At 37.3% G+C, this 22,638-nt stretch overlaps 1 protein-coding gene across 2 annotated transcripts in view; it reads right to left on the minus strand.

Annotated features, from left to right (window-relative positions):
• pcdh15a (protocadherin-related 15a) overlaps positions 1-22,638 on the minus strand; it is a 249,589-nt gene that overhangs the window by 156,284 nt on the left and 70,667 nt on the right. For both annotated transcript variants that reach the window (XM_024296795.2, XM_036215572.1), the window contains one exon: positions 5,844-5,962. In XM_024296795.2, the coding sequence (XP_024152563.1) occupies positions 5,844-5,934 (91 nt within the window). In that variant the 5' untranslated portion in view covers positions 5,935-5,962. The remainder of the gene's footprint in view (positions 1-5,843; positions 5,963-22,638) is intronic.

Genomic DNA, 22,638 nt, shown 5'->3' on the forward strand with positions numbered 1-22,638 from the left:
GGGTTTTGAGGGTGAAGCCAGAGATCAGCCTAAAGGTTAACAGACTACTGCAGGAGCACTCAGAGATAAATGAAATAATCAGCACTACACACCCAAACTGTGAGTCAATTTCAAGTCCATCTTTGACTAAATGTGAAGGTTTTGGGAGTGCAGGAGGAAGCCAGAGCTCCTCACAAGCAAACATGGAAAGACAACTCAGTTTGGTTTAATACTTAGAATTGTCTCCTCACAGATTCAGAGCGCATACTTTAAGACTATTAAATTCAGTTATATTGCAGTTTTATTACCGTTTTAATAAAAACAAAACCAACAACACAGCCTTGACCACAAAAGCAATCAAAAAGTGATGAAAATGTTTACAGTATCTGTTAAAAGTTATGAATAAAGACGGCAAATGTCCATTTTTTTTCGATGTATCCTGCAGCTTTTGTGCAATATCTAAGAGTGGTGTAGGGGAGTCTACCCACTTGCCTGCTTTAGACTCATAGCTCTGTTTCAGGCCTGACAGACAATCCTTGTTCATTTTGTGTGGGGTCATGTTGAATGTTCTTCTAGTGTGTCTGAGAGATAACTTTGTCCCAATTGCTCTTTCTGGCGTTCTTATCCTGCTCTGCAGATTCTTCCTTTTCACTTGTGTGCAGCCAGCAAACATCAGTGCGCAGTAGGTCACGCTGCCCTCATTGGTGGCATAGAGGAACCAGTATCTTTTGACGATATCCAATTGAAGATTTAGGATGTAAATATGGGATCTGATTCTACCATTACCATATACACTCAGTGTTCAACTGGTCATTAACGCAAATTTCTAATCAGCCAATCACATGGCAGGAACTCAATGCATTTAGGCCAAGACATTTTGGTCAAGACAATCTGCTCCAGTCCAATCCAATTATTAGAATGAGGAAGAACAGTGATTTTAAATGACTTTGAACATAGCATGGTTGTTGATGTCAGATGAGCTGGTCTGAGTATTTCAGAAACTGCTGATCTGCTGGGATTTTCACCCACAATCGTCTCTAGAGTTTACAGAGAATGGTCAGAAAAAGAGAAAATATCAAGTGAGCAGCAGTTCTGTGGGCAGAAATGCCTTGTTGACGCCAGAGGTCCAAAAGTCAGTCCTTGAGGGCTGGCCTCCTGCTGGTTTTCCAGAAATCCTGCCTTATCTGCTGCTTATTACCTGGTGTGTTTGGCCAATTAGGAGCTTCAATGGCAGGTTGGTTGGAAAATATGTAGAACACCGGCCCTTGAGGACTGACTTTGGACACCCCTGGTCTAAAGAGTCTTGATTTCTGAAAGCTTGGATCCATCCTGCACTGTATCAGCGGTTCAGACTGGTGGTGGTGGTGTAATGGTATGGGGGGAAATTTTCTTGGCACACTTTAGGGCCCCTTAGTACCAATTGACCATGGTTCCAACACTACCGTCTACTTGAGTATTGTTGCTGACCATATCCATCCCTTCATGACCACAGTGTACCATCTTCTGATGGCCACTTCCAGCAGGATAAGGCATATAGTTGGAATCCTCTCAAACTGGTTTCTTGAACATGACTATGAGTTCACTGAACTAGCATCCACAGTCACCAGATCTCAACACAATCGATCACCTTTGGGATCTGGTGGAAAGGGGGTTTGGCATCTTGAATGTGCAGCCGACAAATCTGCAGCAACTGCCTGATGCTATCATGTCAATATGGACCAAAATCTGAGGGATGTTTCCAGTACCTTGTTGAATCTATGCCACACAGGAAAAGGGGTCAGTACTAGCAAGGTGCACCCAATAAAGTGAACGATGAGTGTATAAAACAGAGGACTTTCAAAATGTACTTGAGGTTACATTTATTGTTCAATTGCTCAGATATATGATAGTCAGTATTGCATTTCCCCATGTTGGTACACTGTCCTTTTTTATTTTTGCAAACGGCAAAAGTATAATTTCACAGACATAAACTTCCATTGCTCTTGATAACAGAGGCGGGAAATGACTTGAGCCTTCTCTTTTGTCCTCAGTCCTTTCAACTCGTCAGGTATTTGGAGGGTCTCATTTCAGGCATTAGTTCTGATCCTGACAGATCAATCAGCTGCTCCCCCCTGTAAGCAATACTCCTGATGGCATGATTACTCATCACAACAGATGTCATGCAAGCAGCACAGCGTCTAAACCAGCATAAACACAATCTCCTCAAAATTGGTGATTTAACCGAAGTCTTGGAGGAAAATCTCATTATAGCGGAGACGCATTGTGAACAGGTAAAAAGCTGCTACAGCTCGCAGTGTGGCGGCACCTCTTTTAACTGTTTTCAGCTCTATTTTCTAAATCTGTTTTGCTTACAAACTTTTCTAGAAAAAAAAAATGTCGTACACCTTTATGCTTCTGGAAAGAGTCACTCAGCATGGGGCTTTGTGTTATTTGCATCACGCTGTTTCTACAATACCATAAAACCAGGTGGTGGTATGCTGCTTCCTTTTGTTGCATTGCTTTTATTTCTATTACTTTTTGTCTTTGAACCTCAGGCATGGCCAACATTCCTGAGTGGATAAGATGTGCCACACAAAAGAGAATTGCTGGAGCTTTTTTGAGGATCCACATCTGTGTATGGCTTCAGCTTGCTGCATTTTTGAATTCCGAATCTAATAAAGAAAGACTTTCCCTTTTACTAGATCATTTTCAGCAGGTCAAGTTATTTAGTAAAATATATGTTTTTATCTTTTTTTTCTGACCATCAATGTGATTTTCCTCACCAATGGTCACAATTCAATTTAAATACTGCTGTAAAATTCAAAATACGCCCTTTATTTATATGGCTAGGTCAATTACCATTAATAAATATACACATATATATTGACAAACATCAATTTCTTTAGACCAAAAACCAAAAAATTAAAAATAGAAAAACGTCAGCTAAAGGGTCAAAAGCCAAGGACAACTCGAATTGAACAGATTAACAAGATTTACGAGTGAGAAGATGAAGCTCTGCTATAATCACATCCTCCCTCGCTGACACTCATTAGTAAATAAGACAGCAAGCACCACATCCAGTTGCAGATACCCAACGTCACATCCACTGCTCTGGCGATCAGCGTGTTATTTCCTGGTACTCTGGGATCCTTAGAGATATCATTTGCAGGATTTATAATTACGTCTTTCTGTAACCATTCAAATTAAAGGCTACAGCCAAATCCATAATCAGTGGCATTATAGCCTTTATGACAAGGTCACTGAGCAATGTGATTAAGGAACACTAAAGAGATGCATTTGGCAGAAAAGAAATGTATTATAAACACACAGACACAAAACATGAGAATAGAAATGACAAATGTGTTGATACAACATATGAGGGAGGCTATACAAAAACCTATTTGCTAAGTCGAGTACCGTATTTTCTGCACTATAAGGCGCACTTAAAAGTCTAAAAACTTTCAAAAATTGGCCGTATTTCAACCAAATAATCTGGTGCGACTTGTGTGTGTAACAAGTTCCAAAATCTGGAAAAACGTTCTTGTGCAACCTTGAGAATTCTCCGCTTGATTGACTGTCAGACCATTTTTATCTGACACAGCAATGGCGAGCGCACGGATGATCGTGCTGTGCGCATTTTGAGGGAAACAGGTGGTGACAGTGATTTTAGCAAGTTGTGCTCTTGGGGAAACAATGTGGATAGCAATAAAGTTTAACACAAATCAAGTTACTGCTGAAACCCATCTTAGTGCCCGTGATTGCGCGAGTAACTCGGATTCAGCCCTGCTGAATTAGTGTTTGATCACATTCTACGAGGTCCCCTTCAGGCCTCAAAAGAAAGGTTCTCGGTGCCACCAGAGAAAAAGTTAAATAGAGTGCACGTCTTTGTTGGTGGAAACGATCGATTACAGACAGGTGGCACTGGGCGACTTACGCCACCATATGTGAAGAGATTGTTGACACCTCGGCTTAAGTATCTACTGTAACTGTTGTCCCAGCTCTTGCTAAAGCTGCTGACATAAGAAATAGATTAAGAGTGGTTTGTTAAATAGTGGAATAAAGTTCATCTAAAGTCAACGGTTTTGCTTCTGTTACCTTTTTTTTTCTTTTTTTTGCACCTTATGAAAGGTTAGGTAAGAAATAGACCATGCGACATCTTATAATACAGTGCACCCCAAGGTGTGGAAAATACATGATGTTTGTTTAATAGATCAATTCATAGGATAAAAGTTTTTAAATACCTATTTTATGGCCTCTCAAAACACATTTGAGACCTTTTTTCTTATCAGATGAAGAAAGAGTGCCAATATGGATAATTAGATCAAATAACATACTGTAAATAATATAAAAAAACAAGTGAAATACAAAATGTTTCTCTTAATAAATACTTGAGGTACTGTGCATGGGTGGATATTCAGCAGCTATTGGTCCACTCACTTGCCAATCAACAAACCTCCTTACCCACTAATACCTAAATTTGACTGCTAAAAAATCAAACCATCAATTTAAAGTACCGTAAAAAACGTCTTTTTTAACACTTTTTTTTAATGTAAAATGTTTTCCATATGAGGGACAAGAAGGGAATGTTCTTTTGAAACCAGTAGTTATATGGGGAACCGCTATATTCGGTAGTTAAACCTAATAAAAAATATTTAAATTTCTTTCAAAACCAGCAACAACATATATATACATATATATATATATATACTTTTTTTTAACAAATATTCACACATGCCACTTAGCATTTTAATAGAAAATATTTTTTTCTATTTTCTGTTAGGAATAAAAAAAAAAAACAAAAAAAAAAAACAAATGTATAATCACAGAATTATTAGTGAAGGAGTACCATTACTAGGCTCTCATGAAAGAAGAAATTAGATGAAAACAGGTAAAACAATCTTGACTTTTACCCTTATTAGGTTTAATAATCTATTTCCACAGAGAAATAAAAGGTATGGGTTAGTAAAAACATATATTTTTTTTCATAATGGGCAACCAACCCGAGAGTCATAAACATATTCTGAAGGTGCCGTCATATATTGACTTTAGCGTGGAGAAGCTCAGAAATTCAGAAAGGAGAAAAAAATCACAGTTAAATAGACACATGAAATCATGTACAATTTTTTTAGGAAATATCCTACCGTAAATTACATGCACTGGAGGAGTACTCATATCAAAAATGTTTTTCTATGCCTAAAAACCCATCTGAGAAGCAATAGAAGCAGGTACAGCTTAAAAAGAAACATGCAAATTGCTTTGAGTTGAAGGGGTGTTTTTTTTTCAGCAACAGAATTTACTAGAAAGCAAGCAACATAAAAACAGATTCAAAATTCCAACAAGGCCTTTTGTATCTCTAAGTGTATGCAGACTTTTGTCAAAAACATGTTTAAAAAAATGCCAGCCAACAACGCTGGGTCTTTATTTTAATTGGCACCATCTTCAAATTTACCAAGTAAAGACTATAAATGCTGGGATTTTCCCTCCGCGAGAAGGATCCAGTTAGTGAGGTCACTCGACTGTGACGGACGAAAGTTGGATTTGAATCATGTTTTTAAATAAAGATTTATGCAAATGTAAACGCTGGGAGAGTAGGATTGCTGTGAAAGCAAAGGTATTCATACTGTAAACTTTCGCCCAATGCTGACAGCTTTTCTGAGCAGACGCTCGTCTCCGTGGTTCAAGTTGAACTTAGTCAACACAGTCAAACTCTACTGCAAGGAAGCTAGTAGAAAGTTTAGCATATATGTATATTTATTTTCAGTGGGCTTCTAATAACAAAAAAAAAAATCCTCTTCCATGATGCAGGATTTTCCTTAAGAGATGCTTCCTCTAAAAGAGAGAGGACAAGGCCTGAGGGCGATTGGCCTCGGGCCTGCTGCTCGTACCTTTGACGTCCTGGCCCCAGCTGTGGCTAAGCAACGAGAGGATTGCCATTGCTGTCCCGATCCATCTGACGAGCCACCTCCCCCGTTGCATCTTCTGTCAAGCCTTATTGCCTGTCCACCTAAATGGAAAAATACAATAAAAATGATTCTAAAGTGCCATTTAGGGTGCATGTGAGTGAGCAAGCGTGTAATGCTGCATTCACACCGGACGAAGCCGGCGCGTCAAATTTGCGTCTACCAACTTCTAATTGTCTTACAGCTCTAGCCACGGAGCAACCGAAAAAGTTTTTCTGGAATTCATACTTTGAAAATTTTATGGAAAACATGGATGATGTTGACTGAGTAGCTTGGGTTTATATGTTTTGGAGAGTTCTACAGAGATGCCAGCAACCATGACGCCATGTTGGCCAGATCTTTCAGAGTCTCTCCGGGCGCGGTGTACACACGTCTGTCTGTGGCCCATTTTAGCATTAACCTGAGAGGAGGAAAAAATAAATAAAACTGGATGATCTTTTTATTATTGTCTATGAAAATAGGAAAAAACATAATAAACCCATGAAGCTAGAGCGATTGTGCCCGCTACGACAGCACCTGCAGCGACTGTCCATCTACCGGGCAGCTAACTGCCGGCGCGCAAGCATAGCGAGGAATCAGCAGCTTGGGCAGTAAACCTTGCTATTTCTGCCGGGCGCATGGTGGGAATAGCTATTAGCTCTGTCAGAGACTGGACAGTAGAGCTCGCAAGCTCGATAAGCTGTCCTCCGGTTGATCAAGGTCCATGAGCTCTGTGACAGGCTGGCGATCTGTCCAGGGTGTATCTCGCCAACAGTAACCAGGACGGTCTCTGGAAACCCCGCGGCCCCAGCGTGTTAAGAAAATGAATGAAAATTCAGGACAAAAATCCTCGTATAGATCAGCCACATTGATTTATTTTTCTACCCTTTGAGTCACTGAAAACGCTAAAGCTGAGTCCCTGACTGGTTGATGTGTCGCGTCCGATGCCTGAATTGTGCCGCAAGACCTCAGACCGCGTCAGGTGACCTGTTCATGGTGTATCCTGCCTTCAGCCAACAGTAGCTTGGTTGGCTCCTGCAACCCAATGGGGATACAGGTGAACATGGACGGATGGACAGCATAAATGTATATTTATTCTATACTGAACCCTTTATATTTGCTGTATGTACAGCAGTGACCAACACACAAGCATGCACACCAACACACACACAGATCTACATTAAATGTAATCATCCAACCTCAATAACCACTTGAAGTAGCTAATGGTTGCCACGGATTGAAGCGTGTCCCAGCTGTCATCAGGCAAGAACAGTACAGGTCGTCCTGTTTGAATCATTACTTAATATAACATTAGACTGTCTAAGTCAAGAAGAAATATCCAAAATAAACTCACTAGGGCACACAGGGAATACATCAACCCTTCACTGAAAAATCTCCATTACGATTTCAACCGGGTGGTATTGTGCTTTAAGTCCAATATTTTTGTAGAAAAAAAAAAAGACTTAAACATTTTTCTTTATAAGGAATGATTGAAGCAGTGAGTGATTTTCATTTTCCGCTTGAATGAACTTACATGTGTCTGGTGCCAAGGCAGCAAAATATGTTTTTTTTTTTAATCCAACAAGACAAAAGAGATATATGTATAAGTTGTTCCAATGCACATACTATGTAAAACCATGAGTGGGCTGAAATGAGATTCCTTTAAGCAGAGATTTTCAAAGAAATTAAGGAAATATTGTTATAAAAATACAGCTGGAATGTAATTGACTTCATACTCTCAAGTTCTTGATAAGAAAACAGATAAATAACTAACAAAGTCTTTGGGATGGTAAAAAGTACTTATAGCAGCAGTGTTTCTGTACTTTAAAAGTTGCAGCATACTGTGGTAGATGTTAGTTCCTCCAAACCAACCTTTCAGACTGTTAGACATAAAAATATGAATAAATTAAACTTATATTTCTACAAAAATACATGTTTTTACAGCAAAGCTTTCTTTAGGAAACACTACACAGCGCCTAAATATTTAAAATTCATAACTATGATCAAGGAGAGAAGAGTCATTTTTTTTGGGAAAGAATATTGTCAGTATACTGATTTATTTATACTTATACTAGGATTTTTTTCTTGCAAGTGAAACATTTCTTAACCAATATTTGATGGATGTTTATTTTTTTTCACATCCAAGTAAGCAAAGCGTTTAAGATTGTAGAATTGCAAAACAAAGTGCATTAAAGTTTGTCAATTGATTTTTTTTTTAAATTGATTTGCAGTTTAACATACATACACACACCCACACACACATACATACATATATACATGCAGCCAGAGAATGTCCATTACTGATCCATAGTGATCAAAAACACTCCTGATCCTGCTTTTTGAAGAAATTATTAAAAATGTAAATAATAAAAGGAAGACCCAGGACACGCTGGAGAGACTATGTTTCTCGGCTGGCCTGGGAACGCCCCGGGGTCCCCCCAGAAGAGCTGGAGGAAGTGGCCGGGGAGAGGGAAGTCTGGGCATCTTTGCTTAGACTGCTGCCCCCGCGACCCGGTCCCGGATGAAGCAGAAGAAGATGGATGGATGGATGGATGGAATTAATAAAATAAATAAAAAATATTACAATATTGCTCAACATTAAGAGAATCCGTGAATATGTGAAACCGCGAAAAAAAAATCAGCGAACACACGGGGGAACATTGTGGAATATATGTGTGTATATATATATATATATATATATATATACATATGTGTGTATGTGTGTGTGTGTATAAGTATATAAGTAATTGCACAATAATGTTCAAAGTTTATTTTTTTAAAAATTAAAACATTTTTTGTTAATACTCAAGCAATGACGGTTTTGAGCCTGCTTTTCTGAGCCAGGGTGGTCAAGACGCATTTAGTAAACTATCAGCCATTAAATAGTTAAACATCATAACATCTTGATGTGGTGTTTTTACAAAAAAGGCATTTCCATCATTGGGTATTTCAAAATAAATTAGCCAATTCCCCACATCTCATCCTAAATGTGGTTCTTTTGGAATATAACCTTCTCGTGGAGGTGACTGAAAGAAAGTGCCTTGCTGAAAATGTGAGCTTATTCAAGATAAGATCAGAGAATTGGCAGAAATGTAAATGTAATCACTGTCAAAATTTACATTTAAAATCTGTGGCTGAGAAAAAAAAGAACTTTACTCTTGTAGGGCAGACTGCTACAAGGGCAATTACAGTTCAGCACATAAACGCTCCAGAAGTCTCTGGGTAAGGTGCTATACAGAACACCATCTGGATATGTCAATGTGTGACTGTGAGAAATGTATGCCACCCCAACCTGTGAGATGCTTTGTGTTGAACTTTTGTGTTGTTGGTAAAAAATCATAATAAAATACAGTCTGTTCAAGATGATCTTTTTTTTTTTTTAAATGATCTACAAATTATAATTCTTGGTCACAAGAAAAACTGTCAAGTATTCATGATTTAGTGGTAACAAGGGACAGAGTGGGGTGTTAAATAGCTTGTAAAATAATATATTTAGCTGTAAAATGCATTTTATTTTCTGGTATTGAAAACATTTTTTTTTTGATAAACTGAATATGACCTTTTACCACTTGCTCATATATTAAGCTAAGAATAATTGCTATCTCTTCCTCCCAGGCACTGAGGAGCAGCTCTACATGCAGCAGATCAGAAATCGGTCCAAACTGTATTCGAGTTACACAAATTGTACTACAAGAAAAAACAACATACTACAAAAAATGTGTTAGAAAAATATAAAATATGTCAATTGCTGCAATTGACCAAAGGCAACAAGCAAAGATTGTTGAGTCTGGACTTAAATTCCGTTTTAACAATGGCTCTGAGCTATGGAAGGACGAGTGTCTGTGCTGTGAGTTTCAGTTATTTGACAAAATAACATTCTTCTACTTCCAAGGAAATAAAAAAAGGTGTGAAATCATCTCCGAAGTATATAATAGTGTGGGAAGAGAGAACTCACAAGGATCAACACCTTCAAATCAAAGCATGTTTGACTAAATCAATTAGGCTAATTTCACACATTAACAACAAACGATGTCTAGATAAACAAATCAAAACATCTTCCACAGTTGCCCTTTCATACAGCATCTAAGCAACTCTGCAGATTGAACGTTTAGTATTCTCACTCTCCCCTAGAGCACAGGAGGGAGGAGAAAGCTTCAGACATGTTCCTCGTGATTACTCTTTCACATTGATATATTATATGCACATCGGCGACAGGGTGGGATAACATGAAGACCATAAAGAAGCAAATGTCATTGTATTCTCCTTCTCTTCTTTCCAGTTCTACTGAGGTTTAACCAGGAACTGACTATGCCTTCGTGTGTTGATACTCAAACAGAGGTGGGAGACAGCCGTCACCACTGGGGACATGACTGAGGGCTGAGCTTAATGGAAGAGGCCATCAACTCAGGGATTTTTACTAATGCTAGTCAACTACTATCTAATGAGGCAGTCAATTTTTTTTTTGGTAGGACAGGGGAGAAGCTACTACAGCTAATGAGCCAAGCAAGGGGGCTACTGTTGATTGGGATTGGCGATTGGAAGGTAGGCAGATGGTGAGCGGCTGAAATTCCTAATGAACCGTGTAGGGATATGTCTAATGCCGGATTTGGTTTTGGTTTCACAACTACCAATGCAAGAGGTCCTGCTGGAGTTGGCAGTGTCTTGGCAAGCCCATATGAAGAAAGCATAGGTGAGGAAGAAGTCAAAGTATGAGGGGCTGACTGACAAATTCTGAAGTAGGAGATAGAGGACTCAACACAACTTTATAGGGGTTGGATGCAGAGGATTTGTGGTCCAATATCTCTTCAGAGTACTGAAAGTGATGAGAATAAAGAGATTGCACTAACAAAAACATCAAAGATGTGGCAGGAAATGTCTGAAAATGACCATGGATCAAGGACGCTGATCTGTGGACCATACAAAGTACTTGGGCACAAGCCAGGGTTCACTCAACCCTATAGGGTCACTCCGGTGTGAATGTATACTATTGGGAAACCCAAATTTCCCATGAATCCAGGATAAATGTCCATGTTTCACTTAAGTGTGTATTAGAGCTCAAGAAATATCTTATGCTTTCACACATATTTCTTGACTAAATCTGGCAATAGTTGGAGCTGTACAGACTTTTATTACCTTTTTCTTTTAGTACTTCAGGGTGAAGTTTCTGATAGGCTGCTGTGTCTGCCAAGATTGCTTCATTGGCAACTACATATAAAGATCTGCAGTTTTTCACTGTGTTGTGGTTCTCAACAAAATTGCAGTTTTGGTAAGCCCCCACCCTCCCCCACCTACACACACTCTGAAAAAGAAAATGTAGTTGCCTGGCATATGTTAAAAAAATATTTATTTAATTTTAATTCTCAAGACTTAAAAAATATTCGCCGAATTCTTTTTTTAAGCATAAAAACACTTTCCGTAGCCAGGAATCGAACTCGCCATCTCCGCAGAGGGAGGCGGCATTGCTGACAACCGAGCTAACATTTGACACAAGTGTTGGACGGTAGATGAGTTCAGAGCCTTTCCCGGTGTTTGATATTCAATAATTTCTATTGTTAAGGGTTTAAAATAAGGAAAAGAAAACTGTATTTTTTAATAGCGAGTCCCTGGAAAAACTCACTATTTATAATATCGCTGAAATAAAAATGAATCAGTCGACTCGTGTCCTCCAAATCCTCTACAGACGTAAATAACATTTCCTCTGGATTAATCAGCCTCCTCTCTACATGATCCTCTATGAATGAACGTGTCATTTTGTTTTTTGCGTGGTGAAAACGTGACGTCTCTAATGAGAATGTTCTCTAAATGTTAATGAGGAACTCATATCCTTCACTTTAAATAGGGGCGGAGACCGCAGAGAACTCTAAGTTTCCTGAAGAAAACCTGCTCCAGAGCAAGTTTCGTTCACAGACTCAGTTGCCATAGTGATTGATTCTGAGTTCAGCTTAACCCGCTTCTTGGAACGGGCTTGGTTTCACCCACTTTCACGGGTTTGAGTTATCTCTCTTTCTGAAACCGAAAACTCAGGGTTTTGGTGAATTTGGAGTTCACGAACTCAGAGTTCCAACAAAACCTGCTTCTTGGAACGGGCCCCAGGCCTTGACACATGTGAACTACAAGAACGGTCAGGATGCCGTCTCCCACAATGCATTGTTATGTAGTCATCAAGGCAGCTGTAAGTCAGCGGAGTGCCAGATTTCCAGCTGCACTCGCCTGGGTAGGCACCTTGCACCCAGCCCTTTCTTGCAATATTTTGATGATGTGATGTCAGAAGAAAAACTACCTAACATGCACTGCAATCCAGACAATCTGTGCAGCAATAGGTCTATCTGCATGATCTCAAACATATCTTACGTTTTGTTGTTTTTTGTCATGTTCCCCCTGCAACAGTCACACCAGGTTCAAGTTTCTAATTATCCGCAGCTGTTCCACATGACCTTAATCACCATCAGCACATTTAAGTGTCTGCTAAATCAGTTCATGCTTGTCAGAACATCTGCTTCGTCACCCTGTTGGTGGGTCCTTAAATCCTGAGTTTTATTTAATCAACTTTTACATTTGGTCATTTTTGATGTCCCACAGCTGCAGTCGCCTTCATGTACATAAACAAACCAAAAATTACCACTTTAACATTTATCCATGAACTGGATCAAAGCAGACATGTCTCTTACAGTGCAACACCAAGTGTTTTCCACTGATTTTCTATTTATTCATTGTTCCCTCCCATCTCCTCCCCCCATAGTGATCTCCTTTGAAACAAATTCATACATTGCACAGTCATACTTCTATCGTTCCAAAGAGGGCCGACTATGATTGCTTTGATCCCTTTCAAATGAGAATACTCAGACCTGAACAACCAAACACCCTGAAGAAAGAAGTCTCTGCCTCCAGCAGCTTACTAGAATCTTCTCCTGGTTGACATGGGAACACTCTATAACATTTACATGAGAAACCAATAATGCTGCTACATAAAAGATGGGGTGAAAATAGCTTAAGCCAGATTACATTATAAAAGGAAAGGGGTACTATAAGGCACGCTGAATTTTAAGGCGCAGTGTCAATTTTTGAGAAAATTAAAAGAATTGATGTGCAAAAAAGAGACATTTATCCATATAAAATACAGCATAACACTTAATCAGTCTGATCAAGTAAAAATATATATGAAATACAAAAATAATTTTTTATCATGCAGCAAGAACAAAGTCAGTCTGGTCCAATCAGTCTTTCTGCTCATCCTAATGTTTTGTTCAGAATATCTGCTGTCCATTATCTTTAGTGAAGTAAAAAGCAATTAAACTTTGAGAAGAGGATGTGGTGATGGAAACGGTGCAGGTAATTGTGAACAAAGTAATCACACGTGTGGATCACAGACAAAAAAGGGATGATGCAGGGACTTGAACTATAGCAGATGAACACAAACTAGCCCTTTGAAGGAAAATGTGTCACAGACAAAAGAACACATATTCTAAGTATTTAGTTTATTTGATTGTTGATAGTAAAAAAAAAATAGATAAAATAGGAATTAGAAAAAGGAAAATACATGGAAAATATTTACAGTGGTCTTCAAACTTTAAGAAGTAAAGAATCATTGTACATTTTTATTAAAAATTTTGGTCGGACTGTAGTGCTTTTTTTTAGAATTGTTAGCAGAAAACTGACAAGAAATTGGTTTGTAAAATTGCAGGAACTGATTATAGTTTTGTTTAAAAAGTGTACTTTTCAAAAAACAAAATCACTGAACACAGAGACACCTTCAAATTTCTGAAGTTTGATCATATCTCAGTTTTTGCAGAAAAGTGGCAAAAAAACAATTGCTTTCAGTTTGTTCTTCTTAAAATAAACATTGAGGCTCAAGATGCACAAATCGCTGTCATAAAATCAAGCCTGACTTAAACATTCTTTTAAGAATAAGTTAAAATGTATTTTTTTCCTCAGATTTGAGGAAAAAATATTTCAATACAAGTAGTTTTGTCACTATTTTTTTCAGAATGATTTTATTGCTATAAAAACAAAAAATGAATTAAAAATATTATTTAAATACCAAACCTTAAAACTCCTCATGTTATTATGATTTCTTTAAAGCACTTATTCTTCTTTTAGAATGCAGTTAACCTAAAGACCTTTTTAAATTGTAATTCATTTCTTACTAACAGGCAAAATATGTGAAATGCACCAACAAGGCTTGAATTTTATTTTATTTTTTTGTTGTGTTGAATAATTAAAAAAGCAGCCAGCGGTTACTGCATATAAAACATTGCTTCAACAAGTATCACAAATGGACAGACGGAGATGGAATGCACAAACTAAAGCCCAGAATTCATTAACATATTTAAACCTAATTACGGTAAAAAAAAAAGTAAATGTTATTAATAATTTAAAAAAATAAAAAATAAAAAAAAAGTAACAGTAGAATATGTTTGATTTCCACGAGGCAAAATAAAGAAATACATTTTTTTACCTTATATTTTATTCAAAATTTTACTTTCAGCTTGTTCTTGAATAATACATTTAATTATAGTGAAAATTACTTATAAATATGTATTCAAACAAAAAATAAAAAAATAAAAAAAACTGCAAACCACCAAACATGCAGTTTGGTCATGATTTGCAAATTAGTTTCATTAAGATCATAAAATAAGTGTCCCATGGAAGATGAGGTTGTGCTGAAACATTAACTAGAAGCATGAAGAGCAAACATATAAAGTTTGCAGTCTCTTTAACTGTGAGATTGTGGGCTTGATACCAAAGACTCATCACTTCCCTGCTTTGGATTCAGCCCCAGTAGTGATCGTCTTGAGTCACCAAATGGTTCCCAGGTTGCCGCATTTGCACCTCATCACAAGATGGATGGAACGCAGAGAGCGCATTTCACACACTGTGAAGTGTGTATGAACTATTGTCACTGTGAGAATCTAGCTGTTTTGTTCACAAACAAAAAAGGGATGGAGCGTGAAATTGACCAACAGACTGGCAAAGCCTCTGCTATAATGTGGACTTTGTACCAGTCTGTTGTATTTCATTGAGGCGGGTTAAAAGGCATGGCTTTCAATTTACCTATCATTCTACATCCCTATGGCCATAAGCTGTTGGTTGTGAATGAGGGGATCCATGCAGCAGAAATTAGTTTTAGTCACAGAGTGGCAAAGGTTTTGTTTATAGATAAGAGTTCAAAGCCCAATCATCATATGGGGTCACATGTAGCTACTCGCCCATGTCAATAAAATCCAGCTCAAGCTCTCCACATATTTGACTGTGTTGGTGAGGTGTATAAAGGACAGTTATCTATGAGGAAGACAGTATGGAAGACTATAAACACCCAGGTCTAATAAAGCAACTGTGTCCTACTGGAGCGGCTTATCTATTGCAAACTGTTCTTTGAAAAGGCAATAAAAGACTAAAGAGAAACAATAAGTTTTACATGAACTGCGATTGAAAAAAGTGAGGAAAATCTGGATTTTTTTTTTGTCCTCCACAAAAACAAATAGCTCCATTCCAAAATGGAGGACACGTTTATCCGTTTTTTTTCTTTCTCTTTGATGAATGGATGGACGGATAGGGCTCTAAGACTACTAATTTAATTTAACAAATAAAATTGTTATCCAATTTAACACAATTTGATTATTAATTCACAAATGACTTACATATTTCAATCAAGTTTAAAATAAAAATATCAGTTTACATATACATTTATATGTTGAATAAAAAGCCAATCTAACAATACAATTTTTTTCCCATTGGCTTTTTCTACTTTTGTTAAATTCGTGGTAAATACATTTTTTCACTTATCAGTGGAAAAAGGAAAGAATTTGTTCTAATTTTCCTTTTATTAAACCACATCACAAAAACCATAAAAATATATGGATAAGTCCACAAAGTTTTAAGGAGTAGCCTATATAGCTTAAATGATTTAATATCAGCAACATAATTTAACAGATTATTGAACTACTTGCAGTACATCGAATTTTGTTTGACAACCTTGTGCACAACTGTACTACATCCCAAATGGATTTACAATGACAGCAAATTGTTGTCATTTTTGAGTTTAATTCTGGTGAACGACACATTCTGAGCACCGAAAGACACAAATACGACTGGAAATCCACTTGGCATAAATGTTTTGATAGACATAGATGGGTAAAAATCCTTGAAAAAGCAGGTCAACAACAGGAAGGAGATACAAACAAGTGGATTAAAAATAAAAAAGTGGAATGAAAGTAATTTTAACTAATTAAATTAAAGGGAAAAAAATAGCGATGAGATTTCCAATTTTGTTACAAACTCCGGGATTTTATGGAAAATGTTTACAAACTTCAGTATGAAAAAAAATGTTTATTAGTTGTAGCACTATATGTGACAGTGAGTCTGCTTAAATATGCGTCTAACAGGGTGTGTGTGGCAAACCTCTAATTTTTATTTATCTTTTAAAACTACAGATTAAAGATATAATAATTACAATTCCTAACATACATTTAAAAAATTTTTTTTTACATTTCCAGAGTCAAAAGTTTTGAAAGGTACAGTTTTTCTAAACAAAAATATGATTTTTTGATAAGTAAAAAGAATTGTTTTCAGCATAAAACCAAAAGGCAACACTGATGAAAATTGTGTTTTTGGCGTTTTTAACATGTTCTTGTGCCATTTGTCTGATTTTGGAGGACAAATATTAAAAATATCAGACTCATAATTGTATTTCTAAAAATGTATGTATTCAACATTTTGTAAATCAAAGAAAACAAAAAATGCAGTTTGAAAACAAGTGTATTTGTTCATTCATTCATTCATCTTCTTGCCCGCTTCGTCCCTTTCGGGGTCGCGGGGGTGCCGGAGCCTATCCCGGCTACTGAAGGGCGAAGGCGGGGCTCACCCTGGACAGGTCGCCAGTCTGTCGCAAGGCCAAGTGTATTTGTGGCATAGAAAATATATTAGGCGGCCCACTAGCTCCCTGCTCTAACTAAATCCATATATGTCTAAATTTTCCTCATCTAAGCTGCCATTTTTGTTGCATTGGTTGTGTTAAATTGGGGTTGTGAGGGGGAGTAAGGTGGGAGAGCATGCTAACTGATAGATGATGGGAAATAGAAGCTAGGAGCTCACTCCATTGCCATGTCCGAATTCCTTCAAAAGCACACTATTTAGTGCGTTCACCATTTGGTAGTGCAGTCCAAATCTACAATTTCAAAATCGAGTGTCCGAGGAATTTCCCAGAAGTCTTTGCAAAACATCGGTGTACACCGAAGCTCACAACATTAGCAAATATAGACCACAATGCATTGCGTTTGAACAATTTTGTGTATAATATTTGTTTAAATGTAATTTTGTAACACAATGGAGTCATAAATAGACGTCGTAAAATGTTGGTACTGATTTGATTTTCACTTTGTGAAATCAGTGATGTCATACTTTTAATTGCTTTTAAAATCCATTTTTTTAGTAGATAAGGATTGGGGTGGGAATTCGGACATAGCCCATGACAATGATCCTGCATGGAGTGCTGAGGCAAGTTTCTGGCGAACTAGTTCCGCTCTGCAGAAACTGTCCTAGAGAACGACAGTTGTTCAGTTTTTTTTTTTAATTTCGGATAAAAAAACAGCATAGTCATATTTAAAAGACCACTAGAAATGCAGTCACATTAGATCAAAAATTGATAGGAGTGGGACTTTAAATCCAAAAAAGTTAAAAAGTACCAACCAATTAAGAAATATTACAAATAGTTTGTATGTGCCAAATGCATTTTTCCAATCTGAATCCAGTCATGATCATCAAAAGTTGAAGCCTCCTGCTTATCCTACTATGAAATGAAAATGCAAGATGGTAAGTGCATTTACATGTTTAAATCCCACTCCATTCCCTCTCAACTTCACACACCAATAACCACATACTATAGAGTTGGCCTCACTGTTCGAGGTTCAGCGCTTAATATCTCTTCAACACGTGCAGTGGCAAGCTTTACATACTGAACACAGAGAGCCCTCACTTCACCAGGCAAGCAATCTAAAGGAGAAACATGAGTTATTACAATACAGTAAACATTATAGCTGCATATTTTACCTGAGACTACAAGCTGATTGTGGCTTGGCAACTGCCTCAAAATGAAGCACGCAATACAGCCTCCAACGCAACACAACACCAGCTGCTCAGCTCGCATGTGTAACTCAAAGCTTTGCAGCCTCAGTGAACCTGATACAACTGCAGGCAAGGTCACTCGTGAATTCCCATCCATGTTCAAATCTAAAGGATGACAGTTTATTTTATTTACAAAAAACAAGTTAAAAACCTTGAACTAAAATATGTAATCATTAACAGCTCGGAGCTTAGATGCTCAGATAGTGGCAGCAGTTTGCAGCTGTAAATTACAGTGTTAGAAAAACAAATAGAAACATTTTATAATATAAATTGAAGCTGGTTTCTATGTGCAACCAACTGCAGTTCTCAGATACAAAGACAAATTTAAACTAATTGCCATAAGACATTAGATGTCATGCTCTGTGCTGCTGGTCAGAGGACGAACGGTACAAGTTCAACTACAACAGGCTCCCTTCTGTTTCCATATAAACACGATTTTTAAAACTGCCTTGATAGTTTTATATGTCATGTTTTGGCTCTAGAAAGTAATTAAACAATTATTCTTTAGCCTGGTTTTATTGGTGGAAACGTGTTTGAATATGATCAATTAAATTTAAATGTCAAAGAAATACAAACCTGACCAATCATGCGTTTAAAAAAAAAAAAAAAAGAGACAAATTTGTGTTCCATTATTGAGGCACATTTTATTTTGATATCAGCCCACTAAGCACTGTTCTGTTTTTTTTTTTTTTTTTTCCAATGAATTAACACTTCATCCAAGAAAAAAAAAATCTTGTTAAACAGCAAAACTAATTAATTTTGCATGATCCCTAATGACAATGCATGCATGGAAGGATTTGGAAATGGGCTTCGATAAAAGTCCATTACATTGGTCAAAAATTAAATTTGATGGTTTATCTGTATTTGCTGCTGCTACACAAAAGCTTTTAGGAAATGAATGACTCCTGCCTGAATGTAATAAATGTGCTATTGCGGTTGAATGACAGCACTGACCTCACTTGACACTGCAATGAAATATCTTAGGCCAACTTTTCCTTAAAAAATGAGGCACACTGAGCCCACTTTGGTAATGTTTACCCCAAACAAAAACACTCGGATGCTGTGGTTTGTCCAGCTGGCTCAGAGACTGACATTAATGGGAATATGCAGAGACACCATTGCACCATTATGCATTTACTCTTATAGCAAACCATTTTTTTAATGTGGGCTTTAAGTGCACTTGTGACAGGCTGTGATAGTTTGAATATGATAAACCAAGAGCATGCTTTATGCAATGCACTTGAACAGGTAAAAATATGCTGCTGTAACGGAACATTTAAAGTAAACACACAACTACTAAGAGCAAAAGTTTGGTATTAAGTGGTCGAAATAAGCTAATGTGCAAAAGTCTTATAGATGCTCAGCAGAATTCCCTTAAAACCAAATTGGTTAGTTTAAGTCGATCTCTAAAAAAAGAAAAAAAAAATGTTTTTTTTTTTTTTTTCACATATACACACAGAAAAAAATGCTTATATTAGAAAATTCTAAAAGTAGAAATTCTCTGTATCACGTAGTAGCTGAATTTCCATTACACATATGCACAAAACTCTATAAACTGTCTCTTTTAAAAAATTAAAACAAACTCGAACAACACTCACAGTATCACAGACGAAAAAGTTAGTGATGTATGCATACACTCAGCTAAAATTAGAGATCTAAGGGGAACATTACCCTCCACTCAGATCCCACAGCAAATCTTTTTTATAACAGCAATTAGCGGCAAATTTAGAGACTTGTTTTTGATGTTAATGAAGACTTTTGGTGACTTTGACAGGTTGCCAGAGTCCCTCTTTCTCTTCCTAAAGAGTAGTTATGGCTGCTCTGAGCTCATAGCTGCGGTTCTTGCTCCGCTTGTCCCCAGTGCACTCACAACAGAGACTGTTAGGTTTAAAGGGCAGACTAATCTTTACTGTCCTCACTCAATCTCACATCCCAGCTGCGGTCGGAGCAGGAGACGTTTGCTGCATTGTTGAGTCTTTGATTTCATGAATTTACACATGCACTGTGCTTTCTCTAACACCGATTCAAGTGAGATGTAAATAAGAGAGCACAGCTTGATTTAGAGGTGAACCATTAAGTATAAAACATTCTGACTTATAGGAACAAAGTTCCTCCGCTTGCAACTAAATATGGGAATATGCTCTCAGAAATGTCCTGATTAGTTGGATTTCTACAGAAACTTCACTTTTATTAAAAGTTTTAAGGTACAGTTATAATGATATTTCTTTTAAAAATGTGGATTTTTTCCTTTCATTTTTTATGCAAGAAGTGCAGCAAGTTGTCTTTGTTCTGTTTCAGCAAATGATTAGTCCAAAAGGTAAATAAGCAGCTTCATGCCGCGTCAGCAGAGCCTGGTGGTCCACTAAAGCTCTGACTTTCCCTCATTCAGGCCAAGTGAGACCCAGATCTAAGAGGCTTTAATCCCCGTGCCTGACTCATCTCATGACCACATTATAAATCTCTAAACCTTCCCTGAGCTCAGGCTGTGCGGGAGCTACAACCACTTAGCATCTGCTTAGCATCAACAATGTTCTATCCATGTCACAAGGCATGCCGCCCCGCACAATAGGAACCACTTAGCCACATACTCTTAAGCACATGCAGCTGACATCTTACAAAGGATCATTTTTTGACTTTGTGCAAATCGTTCACCTCAGTTGGTGACTTTCATCCCTGCTGCATGGCTCTGAATGTCACAGGGTTTGTCTAAAAGCTTGAGCACACAATGGGAAAACTAATCCTTAAAAAAAGGAGATAAATCCCTAAGCTATAATGTGCTTACTGGAATGCAGTTATTTACCTACGTTATTAAATTAAAGTAAAATATGAAAAAATTGATTGTTTCTATTGCAATACACTAGAGCTATGTATTGACAAGAGTCTGGTGATATGACACGTATCACGATACACATGATATGATACAATATATATTGTGATGTGTCCCAAGGCAGCATCAGAGACGATATTTGACTATTTTTAAAGAGTATGACTTAGAAGAAGTATTTGTCAGAGTTTCGGTACCCATCCTAAGTTAAAATTAATTTGTAATTGTCCCATTGAGCTCTGTAACAAAAACACAAGTATTGTCTTGACAGCATTTTAAATCAATGCAAGTATCGCCAAATAAAGTATCGCGATATTTCATTAAATACATATTTTTGATGCGCAGTGTCACCTACAAGCGTTCAAGGCTTTAGTGAAAAATAAAAGTAAGACACTGAACAACATGTGTGCTTGTAAGTATCGTCTTGACAACATTTTAAATTTAATCAAATAAAGTATCACAATATTTCATTGAATCAATTTTTTTTCTACACTTCTACAATATACCATGTCCACTGGGCAGTTAACGTATGACATATAAAGTAGACCAACATACAGACAAGAAATCTCAATTAGAGAGACAGTAAACTTCAAGGCCAACTTCCAAGAAAATAAAAAGTAGAACTAAAATGAATAATAATGAATGTTTAGCAGATTTCTTTTATCGGACGAAGATGAAATCGAGGAACCCTGCTTCTTCAATTGGACTTTGACAAAGTTCAGCCAAAAATCCTGCACACCACACAATAAAGGGACCATTTGCTTGATTAACTTTTTTGTATCAGTTGGAATCTCCACAAAGTACCAGACCCCATCTTCACAATACAACCTTCAACAATTCAGGCTTTTTTACTCAACTTTATTGACTTTACTGTGGTGTTACTGTCCTTTACCTTTAATTTCAAGTTTATGTAATGCGGCATACTTTTATTCAAGAAAAGTTATGGTTTGACCTTGATACATTCAATTAATTTAAACTCCAACAATGAAATTGCAGTTCCGAGATAAGAGCAGCATTCTAACTCCATAACAGAATCGAAGCAAAAATGTCAAAGCAGCTTAGATGCATCAATATAACAGCAATTTATTTTAATACAACGTGGCTGGCAAGTTTTGATATGACAAACAAAAAGTTTGCTTTTATTAAAACAGCTGTCGAATGGCTTTGCGTGAGAAGAAGAAGAATGAGATGTATAGTTTATCTCAACAAAAACAGTTTTAATGGTCGAATATTTCCCCCCAAAAGACATAAATAACCATAAAAGCAAAGTTGTCAAGTGGCGATCTCTAGCTCGTACTATATATTGTAATTTTCATTATCAAACCAGCAGGCTGTAGTGGTTCCCTACTAATGGTTCACATTTACATATTTCATTCGTTCCAAACCGCTACAGGTGGTGAATATGAAACAGAGACCTCCCTACCTCTGATACTGTGCTGCTCATCTGATAATGGCGATCTTGCTGCGTGTTATTCATCTCTCACCTCGCAGAAACAGGGAAGTTGGTAGTAAATCACATCACACGCTCCCTACCCACAGCATTTCCTGCAAGTGTGTGACATAGCATCAATGGAAGCTGAACACTGTACCACCAGGACTACACTGAAAAGAGAAAGGAGGAACTCCGTAGAGTCTCCTGATTTCTCATCCTCTCACTATGTACTTGGATGGAAATCATTTCAGGCATCGCTACCCACGAGTCTCTTATCAAATAATATTGAAATGTTGCCCTGAGATGTCCATTGTGAACATGAATAAAATAAGTAAGTTATGACAGTAATGCGCTATGAGAAAAAT

This window comes from Oryzias melastigma, linkage group LG15, assembly GCF_002922805.2.
Source record: "Oryzias melastigma strain HK-1 linkage group LG15, ASM292280v2, whole genome shotgun sequence".
Taxonomy (NCBI): Eukaryota; Metazoa; Chordata; class Actinopteri; order Beloniformes; family Adrianichthyidae; genus Oryzias; species Oryzias melastigma.